Genomic DNA, 12,500 nt, shown 5'->3' with positions numbered 1-12,500 from the left:
TATTTTGGGATGGGGAGGTGAAGAGGAAAATAGAGAGGGGAAGCCAAGTGGAATCAAGAGGGTTGGTGGGGAGGGGTTGAGGTGCCCCCCCATCACCACACACACACACACACACACACACACACCAGAGACACACAAACACACACACACACACAACCACACACATACACTTAAATCTGTCCATTACACCCCACCCCTTCCTCACCACCAGCACCACTCCCCTCCACCCATGCAGGCAGCTCTGTGTTCCCGATCAGTTTCACAGCAGGCTTATTTTCCACTCTCAATGGGGGGACCTGGCGGGGGGGAGGGGGTTAGCCTCGCTAAAGTCAGCCCTTTCTATTATCCTGCACCCGAGCGCCAGAATGGAGCTCGTTCTCAATCTGGGAGACTAATGGATGAGATTAAAGTGGGAGCGGACATCTTGGGAAAATTCAAGAGAGGCCGATTCCTTGTCCATTTACATTTGTATGTATTCACTTGGCTGAGCCTCTCACAGTGATAGACTAAGTGCATTCAGGACGGCGGCAAAAAGCCTTAAGACATGTCTATCTTGGGGCATGTTGAATGGTCATTATCGTATGTTTCGGTGTATGCTGTATAATGTGGACCACAGACATTCTGAAACGAGAGTTCAGTAGTCATCCATTTCGTTATTAATCCATTGATAAACTGTACTGTTTAAGAGTTGTTTAAGACTATTGAGGGAGTGTCTTGAAAGTCTGATGTCTGAAAGCTTTTTCAGAGTTTCTGGGTAGTGCGCTGTTTCACTCCAAATGCTCATTGTTCTGACGGCATTCAGTAGGTCCCACGCTTTTCACCTCCACGAGGCCGCTATTTATTAGAGTCTGTGAAATGCCAGAGTCAGTATTCAGCCTCTGAATAATACATGTCCTGTGCATTTGCCCTGCCGCAGTGTATTTCAATATTATGTAACACGCAGCATGACTCAAAAGCCCAGTGGTTTCACTTTGGCATATCCCATGATTCACAAGAGTATATGGTGGCAATTTCTATGGAAGATGCCTTTGAACAGATAAACAATCACTCCATATCCAGGAAAGATATGTCTTTTTGCACTTGCGTGTGTCAGGTGGCTACACTTGAAACTACAGGCAAGTCTGTACATGTCGGAGTTTGTGTATATCTATATTTGTGGAGTGTTTGTGTGTGTGTGTGTGTGTGTGTGTGTGTGTGTGTGTGTGTGTGTGTGTGTGTGTGTGTGTGTGTGTGTGTTTGTGTGTGTGTGTGTGTGTGTGTTGCAAGCCGTTTGTGAGGTGGATGAAGTCAGTTGATTCATTCCACCTATGGTGGGAGCAGGCCCACAAGCCGCAGCAGTGAGGATTCTCTGATCTGGTTGTTGGTTCCAGGGAGATTCCACCTCAGGGTGTCTCCTGGCTCCCACAATGCTGCAGTAGAACCGTTCTCCGTGCGCCGAAGTTGAAACCTTGGGTTTCATAAATGCGAAATGAGCAAGCGTCAGGGATGCCGAAATGTCTTTGTAGAAACACTCAGAGATGGAGGGGGAAAAGAAGCTGCTCTTTGGCTCCACAAAAAGGTTTGTTCTATGGGGACAACTCGGGGAGCCTTGCCCAGAACTGTTTGTTTCTTAGAGCGAGGGGGGGTGGGGAGAGAGAAACAGAGAGATAGAGAGAGAGTAGAGGAGAGAGGAGAGAGCTTCATCACACCTCTTCACTTCCCTAACAGGGAGGCGTTGGAGGGAGGGCAATGTTGCACCTTGATGTTAAAAATAATGTGTAAATCCTCCTTGTCCATTTTATAGTTTGCACATGTGGTTTATGGATTTTAGTGCCAAAAAACGCACTTGAAAGAAGAAAGGACGTCACGTTTAAAGCTCTTCTAGCAGCTCTCTGGGTAAACAACACATGTGAACGGCCAGTCGTCCTGTGTGTTTGCTCTTGGCTCTGTGTTGTGTGAAGGTCAGACTTTGTGTCTCTTTCGGCCAAGCCTGAACCTGAGGAGAAGCGAAAGCCTGATGTATGAAATGACCAAGGGGCATTGTGTGCTTTCTCCCTTGTGCTATTAACAGAGGGCTGCTGACTCGGGCTGCTTCTCCAGTGGAGACCCCCACAGCAACATCCCCCCACACACAAAGCTATTTATTAAACTCCAACTGAATGAATCAAGAGGGGGGGGGGATTCCAATTAATTCTATCTGTACGACCTACAAACTAGCATGCTTAATGCATAAATTAATGGAAGTACAGGCACTGTGCGTCGAGCTTACGTGCACTCTTTCTTTCAACTGTATGTTGTACTCTCATAACAATACAGCGAAAATATAGGATCATTTCACTCTGGTCGGTCGAGTGTGTGTAGTGGGAGTCGGTCCTTCGCTGGGCCACTGTGTACAGTATGTGGCGGATGCTGCCTAAGCCACAGGCACTACAGTGTGAACAAATGGGGGGATTAGCATGGGGGGGGGAGGAAGATGTGGTGGAGTTCATTGGAACATCAGTGTGGAATGTACTGTAAGTGCTCTCCCTAGGTGAATCATCACCCTGTCCACCCTCAGTGATTTAACCCTTTCAAGGATTGCCTCAGTCATGCAAGACCAACTCCCCCTCCCCCTCCATTTAACACGCAACATTGCTAATTGTGACAGCACGCTTCATTTAAGGCAGTGGTTTATAGACAGAGGTTTCGGTGATACTGAAAGGAGAAACGGATTTGGACAGTTTGTTATTGTTCTCAGAGACAAGCCAAGTGATGGTGTACACACATCGTATGGGGTGGCGTAGGGGAAGTGGATGGGAGGATGTGATGGGAAGGGACAGCGAGAGAAACTGTTAAAGGTGGTGTGTAGCGTATAGGCACAGGAAGGAGAGCACTAAATAAGAGAGGAGAGGAAAAATGGGGTCAGTTGTAGTTTATATAACTCCTCATAGTGGTACTGCTTTATTCTACTTTTACTGCACTGCAGTTTACAACATCGCACACACACGCGTGCACACACACGCACGCGCGCACGCGCGCACACGCACACACGCACACACGCACACACACACACACACACACACACACACACACACACACACACACACCAGTGGCCTCAGGGCTCCCCATATATGGCGTAGCATCAGCTGCACTCTCTCAGCTCTCTTACTAGGTGGACTTACTGAGCACAGTATCATGCTGCCAATGCATTTTCTCTGTCTCTCTCTCTCGCTCTGACACAAACACAAACACACACACACAAAATGTTTCGGATTCAGCTCGTTTAAATACCTGTGAAAGACAGCCTTGTTCTTCTCAGCTTTGTGGTGATATTCATTTCACCGGAGCAGATTTGCATCTGGCCAGCGCGCCGCACACAGGTGATCCCACATAATGGAAGAAAAAAAAACCCTCATTATCACATGCTCCAGCTCCTCACTCGAGAGCACCTGCTGAATCCCAAAAGCAAATCATTTTCAACAGGAGTCCTTTGCCCACACTCACCCCCCTCCCCATTCGTGCCCCCCCTCTCACTTAATTCACCCTCTTCCTCTCCTATATCCTCCTCTATCCCCCTCTCTCTCTCTCTCTTTATTCACCGGGTCAGTGGAACAGCGGTTCTGTCATTCTTCAGGCTAATCCTCCTGATGCTCTCTGTGTGTCCCTTCCGTGATCCTTCCTCACACATTCACACGTTACGCGGCGTTGCCGTATGGAAATGAGCCACACAGGCCCGGATTAAAGGAAATTAGGTCAGGTTGGCACCGAAAGAAATATAATTGAGCTTGAGCTTCCATATCATTCCTTCGCAGCCGCGATTCGGAGACGCGCTTATCTGCGTCTTGCTTTTGTCAGAAGGTGAGAGCCAAAATGCTCGTCATGAAGTGATTTTGGTGATAAGTAACTGTAAGGTTGAAAGTATGACGAAAATAGTGTATGATTGTGTGTGCGTGTGTGTGCGTGTGTGTGCATGTGTGTGTGAGTTGTGTGTGTGTGTGTGGGGGGGTATCTGTGTATGTGTGTTTTTAATGATGTACTGTATGTTCATGTGGAAAAAAGAGAGCTTTGATGTACTGTATCTTCAAATGTAAAATTGAATTGAAATAATGATCTCTCTCTCTCTCTCCTCTGATAGAGTACTCCCTACAACAATTTACCATTGAGATAAGCCATGAGGCCCAAGTCTGTTTGGAGATACCGATGACTCCACCATCCTCCAACAGGTAATTGATTGAACACACATGCACACTCTGACTTAAAGATCAAATTCAACTTCAAACTCTCAAGCACCAATCACCCAAGCATCTTGTATCATTTAAAGCTCAATCCTTTATAATTACTCTTCATACCAATACTATGTGACACTGAAGTCAACCACCACTCTCTGCTATCAATTTTTCATGCGAGAACTTCTACTTATGTACCTTTAACTTTAAATGGCATGACAGCGCTGGCTGCTCGAGAAAGGCATTAAGTGCACACATTTCGCATCTCTCCCTGTGTCTCTGCTGTTGGAAGATATTTCTCAGCTCTTCACACGATCTGAACCTTTTTTTTTTTGCTGGAGGTGTGCAGAGATGATGCGACCTCACTTCTTCTGCCATGAGATGGATTTTTTTTTCGCAGAGGTGCTAAGAGCTTCTCTCGTGGCACTGAGAGAGAGAGAGAGAGAGACGGAGGGAGAGAGAGAGAGCAGAGAGAGCAGAGAGAGAGAGAGATGTGACACCAAAGACAAGTGAAAACAGGCTTGTTGCTCTGAGGCAAAAACCTCTCAGTTTGTTGGTCTTACTGCTTCAGGTTTAATGGAAGCTCAAAACCACAGGTTATGACTGTTGACAGTATAAACTTGTTTAGTTTTTTATTCAGTTGCTGCTGTTGAAGTCTCACTGGTATGTTTTGCCCCCCCGCCCCTCCTTCTCAGACATTGAATCATGGGAAACGTGGAGAGCCAGAATGGAGACCATGCCTACTACGGGACTCAGCAGGGCCACCTCTCCCGAAAGCACATGTCCCGCTCCCTCCGCCTCCCCAACAAGCAGTCGCGGCGCTCGCGGCCCACCTCGTCCTCGGCCAAGGCCGAGCACCGCAACTCGCAGGCAAGCACGCGCTCCAGCAGCACGCCCAGCATCCCGCAGTCCTTGGCCGAGAACGGCCTGGAGCCCTTTAACGAGAAGGACGCGCTGGGCGAACTCGCCGACCCCATGTGGACGCCGGGGGGCCACAACAACAACCACCACCACGTCGTCGCCCTGAACCTGAGGCCCGTCTCGTTCCACGACCACCTGGGGGACGCCGTGGCAACGCCCGCCTCCGAGGACAGCGTGGAAGCGGACACGGTGGTGCAGGAGGACGAGGACGAGGAGGACGAGGAAGACAGTCACGGGGGGCTCTACACCCGGGAGGCCACCTACCTGCAGCGCATGAACGATGCGCCCCGGGAGGGCGGAAGCTTCAAGAAGAAGAGGAGCAAGTCGGCCGACATGTGGCGCGAGGACAGCCTGGAGTTCTCCCTGTCCGACCTGAGCCAGGAGCACCTGACCAGCACCGAGGAGATCATCGACGGGATGGAGGACTTCGCTGCACTGGACGCCAAGCAAGGGCGAGACGCCGGAGAGAGGGCCAACTCTCTGGACGAGCTGTGCACGCAGAAGACTCCCGTGCTGAGGGGCAAGCGCAACCGCTACAAGCACGGGCGGAACGGCGAACGGGTGCCGGGAATGGAGACGCCCGACCAGATGCTGTCCCCCACAGAGGACGACGGGAATGGGTACGGAGCGTACACGCTGCCCTGCCGACGCTCGCACTGCCTATCAGAAGGGCTGCCCAGCCAACAGGCAACCATCTGCTCCAGAATGCAGGGGAGAAGGGCACAGACCACACACGTAAGTCTTTAGAAATCTCATTATGCTTACAGTATCTCTGTCCTTCTAACAGGTGGAGATGGTATGTCAAGGGCCGGGTTTCCCAGATTCGTTAAGAAGCTCTTAAGTGCTAAGAACTTCTTAGGAGCGTTCTTAGAATGTTCTTAGAGCGCACCTAAGAAGTTCTTAGCACTTAAGAGCTTCTTAACGAATCTGGGAAACCCGGCCAATGTCTGTATTTGACTGGAGTGAGACTTAGGTCCACTGCGAGCTTGGCTCTTAATGGTGGTGTTGCTGTCAGCTGCCACGGTCGGATGGAGTGGACTATGTTGTGTAAAAGTGATAGCCAGAACCTCTGTCTGTTATATATTTGGCCCTACTTACTCTGCAAACTATAGTCTGAACTCTTTGCGAGCACAAAAACTTCAGCCTCAGGTTCGGGTTTCAGTTCTGCTTCTCTTTTCGGCTCATTACTCAAATATGAGAGGGATGTTAGTCAGCTGGAGTTCTGACTCACGTTTTTAGCCCATTCTGCATAGTTGATGGGATCTGAAGTGCATTCACATGTTTTGAGATGTTAAATTTTGAAGTGATTTTGTGGGTAGAGGAAAAGCACAGACTTCATGACGCCCCCCTGAATTAACTTGGCTCTGAAAAAAAAAACATTACCAAGTCCAACTTTTTATGCTCATTTTTGTTGTTGTTGTTGTTGTTGTTGTTGTTGTTGTTTAAAGTGTGCAACATTAAGTGCTTCTGATTAACATTAGCATGGGTGGTCATTTTGGAGGAGTGGGGTGCAGTTTTCTTTCCCCCTGCGCTTTTGTTCTCCAGCAATTTGTGGTTGTCGACGGTCCCAAACAGGGGCACATGAAACCCGAATGCCGAGTATACACACACACACACAGCTGCACAAAGACATACTGTACACACTGACATTAGGGCATTTAGGGTGTCACAAAAGTAGCTTATGAAAGCATTGACCATAAGTGTACACACACACACACACACACAGCACAAACTCTCTCTCTCTCTCTCTCTCTCATACAAACACACACTTGAAGTTGACATTCAAGCACTTCAAGCAGTTCAGAAGATTGTTCTCTTGCATTGTTAAACATTGATTAAATAACAAAGCAGAGAGAGCCTTTCAGACAGAATTACAGGAGCAGGGGATAGAGAGGACTTGGTCGCTTGACTGTAGTTTAGCCTGCAAGGGTGTTGCAGAAGTAGAGCATAGAGAGAACATGATGCGGTAGGCTACTTTTTTTTCTCTCTCTCTCTTTATGAAGTGAGGTTTCTTTCACGAATTACCGTCTGTAGCCTACTCTTGGCTCTACTTCATCACATTCAATAACTTAGGCCTATCTCATCACTGATTGTTAATGCAAGCTCGGCGAAGACAAATTGCACCATCCATCCCAGTTTCACAGCTAAGCAGGCTAACATGTGTGATGGTGCACGCGCAGACACTAGCAGCTAGCCGACAGTCAATTTCAGTAGCAAAAGCAATAGTTAGTCAGAGCAAAGGAGATTTGGAACGGGTCAGGTAGAAGTTGCCTTCACTGAACTTTTTACATTAATGTTTTACATACATGATTGCATTTACAAACAGTGGTAAGCCGTCCTAGGCATCATCTGATGAGACAACGTCGACTTTTGTAGTTTAGCAATGTAGCCTAAATGTCAGCTTTTCCCATGAAACTAGCAGATGTGGGGCGACAGGCAGTAGTCAACTATTAATTAATTAACGACATTAATTCATAGTGTTTACTATTCTCTCAGGTGAGTTGAAAACAAGTTTCTAAATAATTTATTAACCTGAAGGGTCCTCAAGTAACTGAAAAGTCTATTCTCATTTAGGCTAAAAATATGGTTGACTGGCAACCACATAGCCCACTGACAACTAAATGGTTAGTAAAATTGTTCAGCTTACCTTTTTGCAGTTCTTCTCTGAAACATTCAGAAGCATTTTTTGCAGACTCAGTGGGATAACGACAGCATTCAGTATTCACTCACTTGACTGAGTAGATTGTAATGTTCACACAGGGAAGCCAGCGCTGAATGTAAAATTTAGATCTAATTAGCTGCTGCTAGTCTCTGAGAGATGCTAAATTACTGCTACTCAGCCAGAAGCAAATGTTGCAACATTTAAGCTAGCTGGCTGTATGTTAAAGCAACAGCAACTCTTTGCTGTTTTGAAGTCAGCCTAACCCTAACTAGTTTAGCTAGTTTTAATTAATTAAGATGGTATAGTATAGGGTTGTAGCCTACGAAGGACAGATCGTGTAATTTTCACCAGCCATGCAGGTGCAGTCATGCAGCTCTGTGTCCTGGGTGACAGCGGCAACAGTAAACAAAATGACAACATACAGTGACATTGACATAATGTGTGTGTGTAGCAATTCATAATTTTAGTTAAAACATTTAAATTGGGTATATCCTAGGCTACTGGATGTGTTTTATGGTAAAGGCCCTGGACCTATACACAGCACCAAGTAAAAACAGGTTTTGTTCTTTAATATTAAGACATTCCTCCTACTGTATGTAGACTATGGACATAGTTCCACACAATAGAGCGTTGTTTGTGAGAGGAAGAAATAACCTACCTAAAACTACCTGTTTCTTGATGTCTAGACAGTTGGCTACCTGTCCTTTGTCTGATCCAGGGAAATAAAGCTACCCGTTCAGATTGCCCACCACAACAAAAAGGAGATGAGAGAATCTGCTCTCCCAGGCTTCGACCACAGCATTGTGTTCTCTTGCATCCTGTCACACTGTTCCCTCATGGGTTTTTAATGTCTGCAAAAGAAATCAGTGCTCCCCCCGTTGTTGCAGCGCTGCCTTTGTAGTGGAAATGAGTGGAGTCTCCTAGTGCGATCCCAAATGCTGAGATGCACCATGGAGGGTTGAGCTCATTGTCTCACACAACGTTCTGCGGCATTCATCCCAGCAGAGGCAGCTAGGTCAAACACAGACCAAAACTAAAATAAACTCCACTCCAAAAACTTTTCTGGGTGGATTTGTACTTCAGGGATGATATTTTAGGCTAAGTTTATTAAGGGACAAGTTTGTGTGTGTGTGTGTGTCTGTGTCTGTGTCTGTGTGTGTGTGTGTGTGTGTGTGTGTGTGTGTGTGTGTGTGTGTGTGTGTGTGTGTGTATGTGCATGCGCGTATTGCCAGCACTCACTGGGCACATTGTAATTTTTGCCTCTTGTGATTTTCTCCGACTTATCTTTATGATCATTTCTACATTCCTCTGTATGGCGGTAGATAAACAAAGTAAGAGCACTAAGATACTACAACACCAAAGCTGTGATAATTTTGAGCAAAGGTCAAGAACAGAATCCGTGACACGTGTTCACTAATTGCCTTGTGTCACATCCTAGTCAGGATGAACAGGCTAAGGGTGCCTCTCATTCGTCTTTTTATATATCCTCTCTTCCTTCCTCGGTCCTCGTTCCCACTGATCTAGATGAAGAATGATGGGGCGGCAACAATGGGATAGTCTATCCAGTGCTAGTTATAGATCAGTGGGAACGAGCCTGGAGGACCGAGCATCGAGGAGAGAGGTTGAGAATGGACCTAAGACATTTCTCATGACTTTAAGTGTCCACTCTTTTAAACATGTCCTCCTCTCTCCCTCCAGAACATCGCTGCGCAGGACGGGAGCGAGTATGGCGACAGCGGCATCGACGGCGTGGCGGCCGACGTGGACCTGCAGTCGCGCCGCTGCAAGACCATGTCGGCCTCCTTCTCCGTCTACTCAGCGGCCAGCAGCTCCATGTTCGCCGGCAGCGACAGCGGGAGCAGCAGCGGCGGTGGTGGCGGCGGCGGAGGGGGCAGCGGCGGTAGCGGGCGATCGCACGGCGCCGACACCCTCCTGGGCGTCTACGAGAACTTCCGCCAGGAGCTGGACATGGGCTGCTCGCGGCAGACGCGGGACGCCCTGGAGGAGGCCGGCTCGGCGGGGAGCGACGAGCGGAGCAGCGGCACGCTCAGCTCCATCTACCAGTCGGACGCCGCGCTCCTCAACGCCGCCCAGGGCACGGTCCGGAAGGCCGGAACGCTCTCCGTCAAGAACTTCCTGGTGCACAAGAAGAACAAGAAGGTGGAGCTGGCGGCACGACGCAAGTGGAAGCGCTACTGGGTCTCTCTGAAAGGTGTGTGTGTGTGTGTGTGCGTGTGTGTGTGTGTGTGTGTGTGAAATTATTATACAGAGCTGACAATGGATTGTCTATTCGACATTATATATATTTCCACTATACTGTACACATATTTGTTTAGAACTATTTTATTTTGTCTGTAAAATAACCCTTCATTGTGTTTCCTCAGAGTGTATCATTTCTGTTTTAAACTGCCAGAAAAAGACTACATAGCTCAGAGAGCAAATTAGATTTTTCTTGCTGGGCCAGAAGGTCAAGTTGTGGTCCCAAAATGAAAATGTTCACGCCGCACTGCTAGACGTATAGAAACAAACCTCACAAGCTTCATGCACCTGTGTCCACTTCCCTTCTCCCTTAACACACTCTAATCACATCAACATGGCCACAGTCCTCTCAGCTCCAGAGCCTTTGATTCACCAACCTTTAGTGGCTCATGCACTTCCTCAACTCTGTTCGGTTGAAATCTAATTTTATCTCCCTCCAGTTAAATCACATCTCGGCTACTTAAACTGTAATGGACCACGGCTACCACTTGTGCAGGGAGCGGGGGGAAAAAGGGACAACATCTATGGCATTCCTGCTTATGTTTTCATGCCAAATCTATAATCGAATTATTCTCTGTGCATATCTGCAGACCTTGTGCTGTCTATTTCAGCTAATGCGACTTGACCCGTCTGCTTCAAATCAAATCATTGCCACCGATCCGCTCCGTTCTACTCCTTGAGCGGTCGTTTAATCTGTCACAGGAGGGTCGAGATGAATTGACACGCTTTCGAAAATTCACCTCTATCTGTAATTTTGCTAGACCTGTCAGGGGCTTTTCTTGCCTCCGGCTAGGTAAACAAAAGGAGGTCTGGTGTCTATTGTTTATTGTTTATTGTTTATAGGATCCCCACTACCTGGGGCGCAAGTCCCAGCTATTCTTCCTGGGGTCCGATAAGCTTGTGTGATGTAATATTCACACAAGCTATTTCCATGCTGTTCCAAATTAAACCCGTCAGGCTCCTGCCTGACTGTTGTTCTGTGGAAGCATTGAGTAGGTGGCTTAGATGACTTATAGTCATTTTTTCTTGACTTGATTCCTAATACTACCATTTTCTGTGTCCCAGGTTGCACACTCTTCTTCTACGAGACAGACGGGCGGTCGGGGATCGACCATAACAGCATTCCCAAGCACGCCGTATGGGTGGAGAACAGCATTGTGCAGGCTGTTCCGGAACATCCAAAGAAGGACTTTGTGTTCTGTCTCAGCAATGCTCTGGGAGACGGCTTCCTCTTTCAGGTGTGTGTGTGTGTGTGTGTGTGTGTGTGTGTGCCTGATTCTCTAAGTGGGCCACATCGTATCTCTAGTCTATACAGCACTCTGGACCAAACCACATTATGTTGGCGCCCCTACCACAGACCTCATACTAATCACAGATACATTATACACATATGCTTGCTCGAGGACGACAAAAAAAATGTGCAGTTAACTAAGTTGTGCTGCCTCATGGAGACAGGTAGATGCAATACCTCGATTATTGCTTTCATATAATGCACCTCTCTTGGTCCTGTAATATTACATCACTGTCAGGAATGATTGATGAGCTATAATCACATACAGTGCCGCGGTATGACCATGGATATGCAAAGGAAAAATACAATAGTGTAAATGTGTACTATTCTCCTCAGTCATTGTGGACAGCATTATAGATATTTTGCATTTAATATGCATTGGCACATTATAAGAATCACATTTCCAGGCCAGATAGATTCTCTTTATGTATGTAACCTTTATAAAAGACATTGCTGTCCATTGTGCAGCCTTTTGTTCTGTTGTCTCCTTTAAAGGGCACATCATAATGTTTCCATGGGTGATCTATTGCTCTTTCAACCCCATTGAGCATTCGAATGAAATCAGTGAAATGATGTCCCTGTGCATACGCTGTATGAATGGATATCATGGTCATTGACTTTCTAATGAAGGGGGGGGGGGGGGGGATTCCATTGGAAACAAGCAAAAGAAAATGACAAATACATTGTGATTATCATTGGTTGACTAACCTCACTTGGTTCAAAGCATCATTGATGGATCCTTCCCCTGTGGTGACACCTCTATAAACCATCCCCAGCTTCTGTGAACTTCCCTATGCTTGTGAGATATGGCATGCTAAATATTCTGCATTATTCTTGTGGTAGACAAGAGGCTTACCGTAGTTTCCTGACTATTAGCCGCGACTCATTGATTTTGCAAAATTTCTTCAGCTATGAGGTTAATACAGGGCGGCAATTAATATGGTGTTAATATGGTTTTGTTCTTTTAACTTGCATAAAACACAGTCCTGCGGCTTATACACAATGCGGCTTATATGCGGGAAATTACTGTATGTAGCTGACTGATTTTAATTCTGTGTGTGTGTGTGTGTGTGTGTGTGTTTCCTCTCAGACATCGGGTCAGACGGAGCTGGAGAACTGGATCACGGCGATCCACTCGGCGTGCGCGGGCGCGGTCGCTCGGCAGCACCATCGCGAGGACACG

At 47.2% G+C, this 12,500-nt stretch overlaps 1 protein-coding gene across 2 annotated transcripts in view; it reads left to right on the top strand.

The window, feature by feature from the left end:
* Positions 1-12,500, top strand: part of tiam1a (TIAM Rac1 associated GEF 1a) — a 64,337-nt gene that overhangs the window by 14,257 nt on the left and 37,580 nt on the right. The window contains exons 1-6 of one of the 2 annotated variants that reach the window (XM_062536403.1): positions 3,802-3,816; positions 4,094-4,181; positions 4,880-5,840; positions 9,466-9,979; positions 11,092-11,264; positions 12,408-12,500. The exon at positions 12,408-12,500 is cut by the window's right edge and continues 132 nt beyond it. In XM_062536403.1, the coding sequence (XP_062392387.1) occupies positions 4,890-5,840; positions 9,466-9,979; positions 11,092-11,264; positions 12,408-12,500 (1,731 nt within the window). In that variant the 5' untranslated portion in view covers positions 3,802-3,816; positions 4,094-4,181; positions 4,880-4,889. Of the gene's footprint in view, positions 1-3,801; positions 3,817-4,093; positions 4,182-4,879; positions 5,841-9,465; positions 9,980-11,091; positions 11,265-12,407 lie in introns of those variants that run through there. The other variant, XM_062536402.1, reaches the window with a different exon arrangement.

The sequence above is a fragment of the Sardina pilchardus genome, chromosome 5, assembly GCF_963854185.1.
Source record: "Sardina pilchardus chromosome 5, fSarPil1.1, whole genome shotgun sequence".
Lineage (NCBI taxonomy): Eukaryota > Metazoa > Chordata > Actinopteri > Clupeiformes > Clupeidae > Sardina > Sardina pilchardus.
This window is presented reverse-complemented; position numbering and strand designations above follow the sequence as displayed.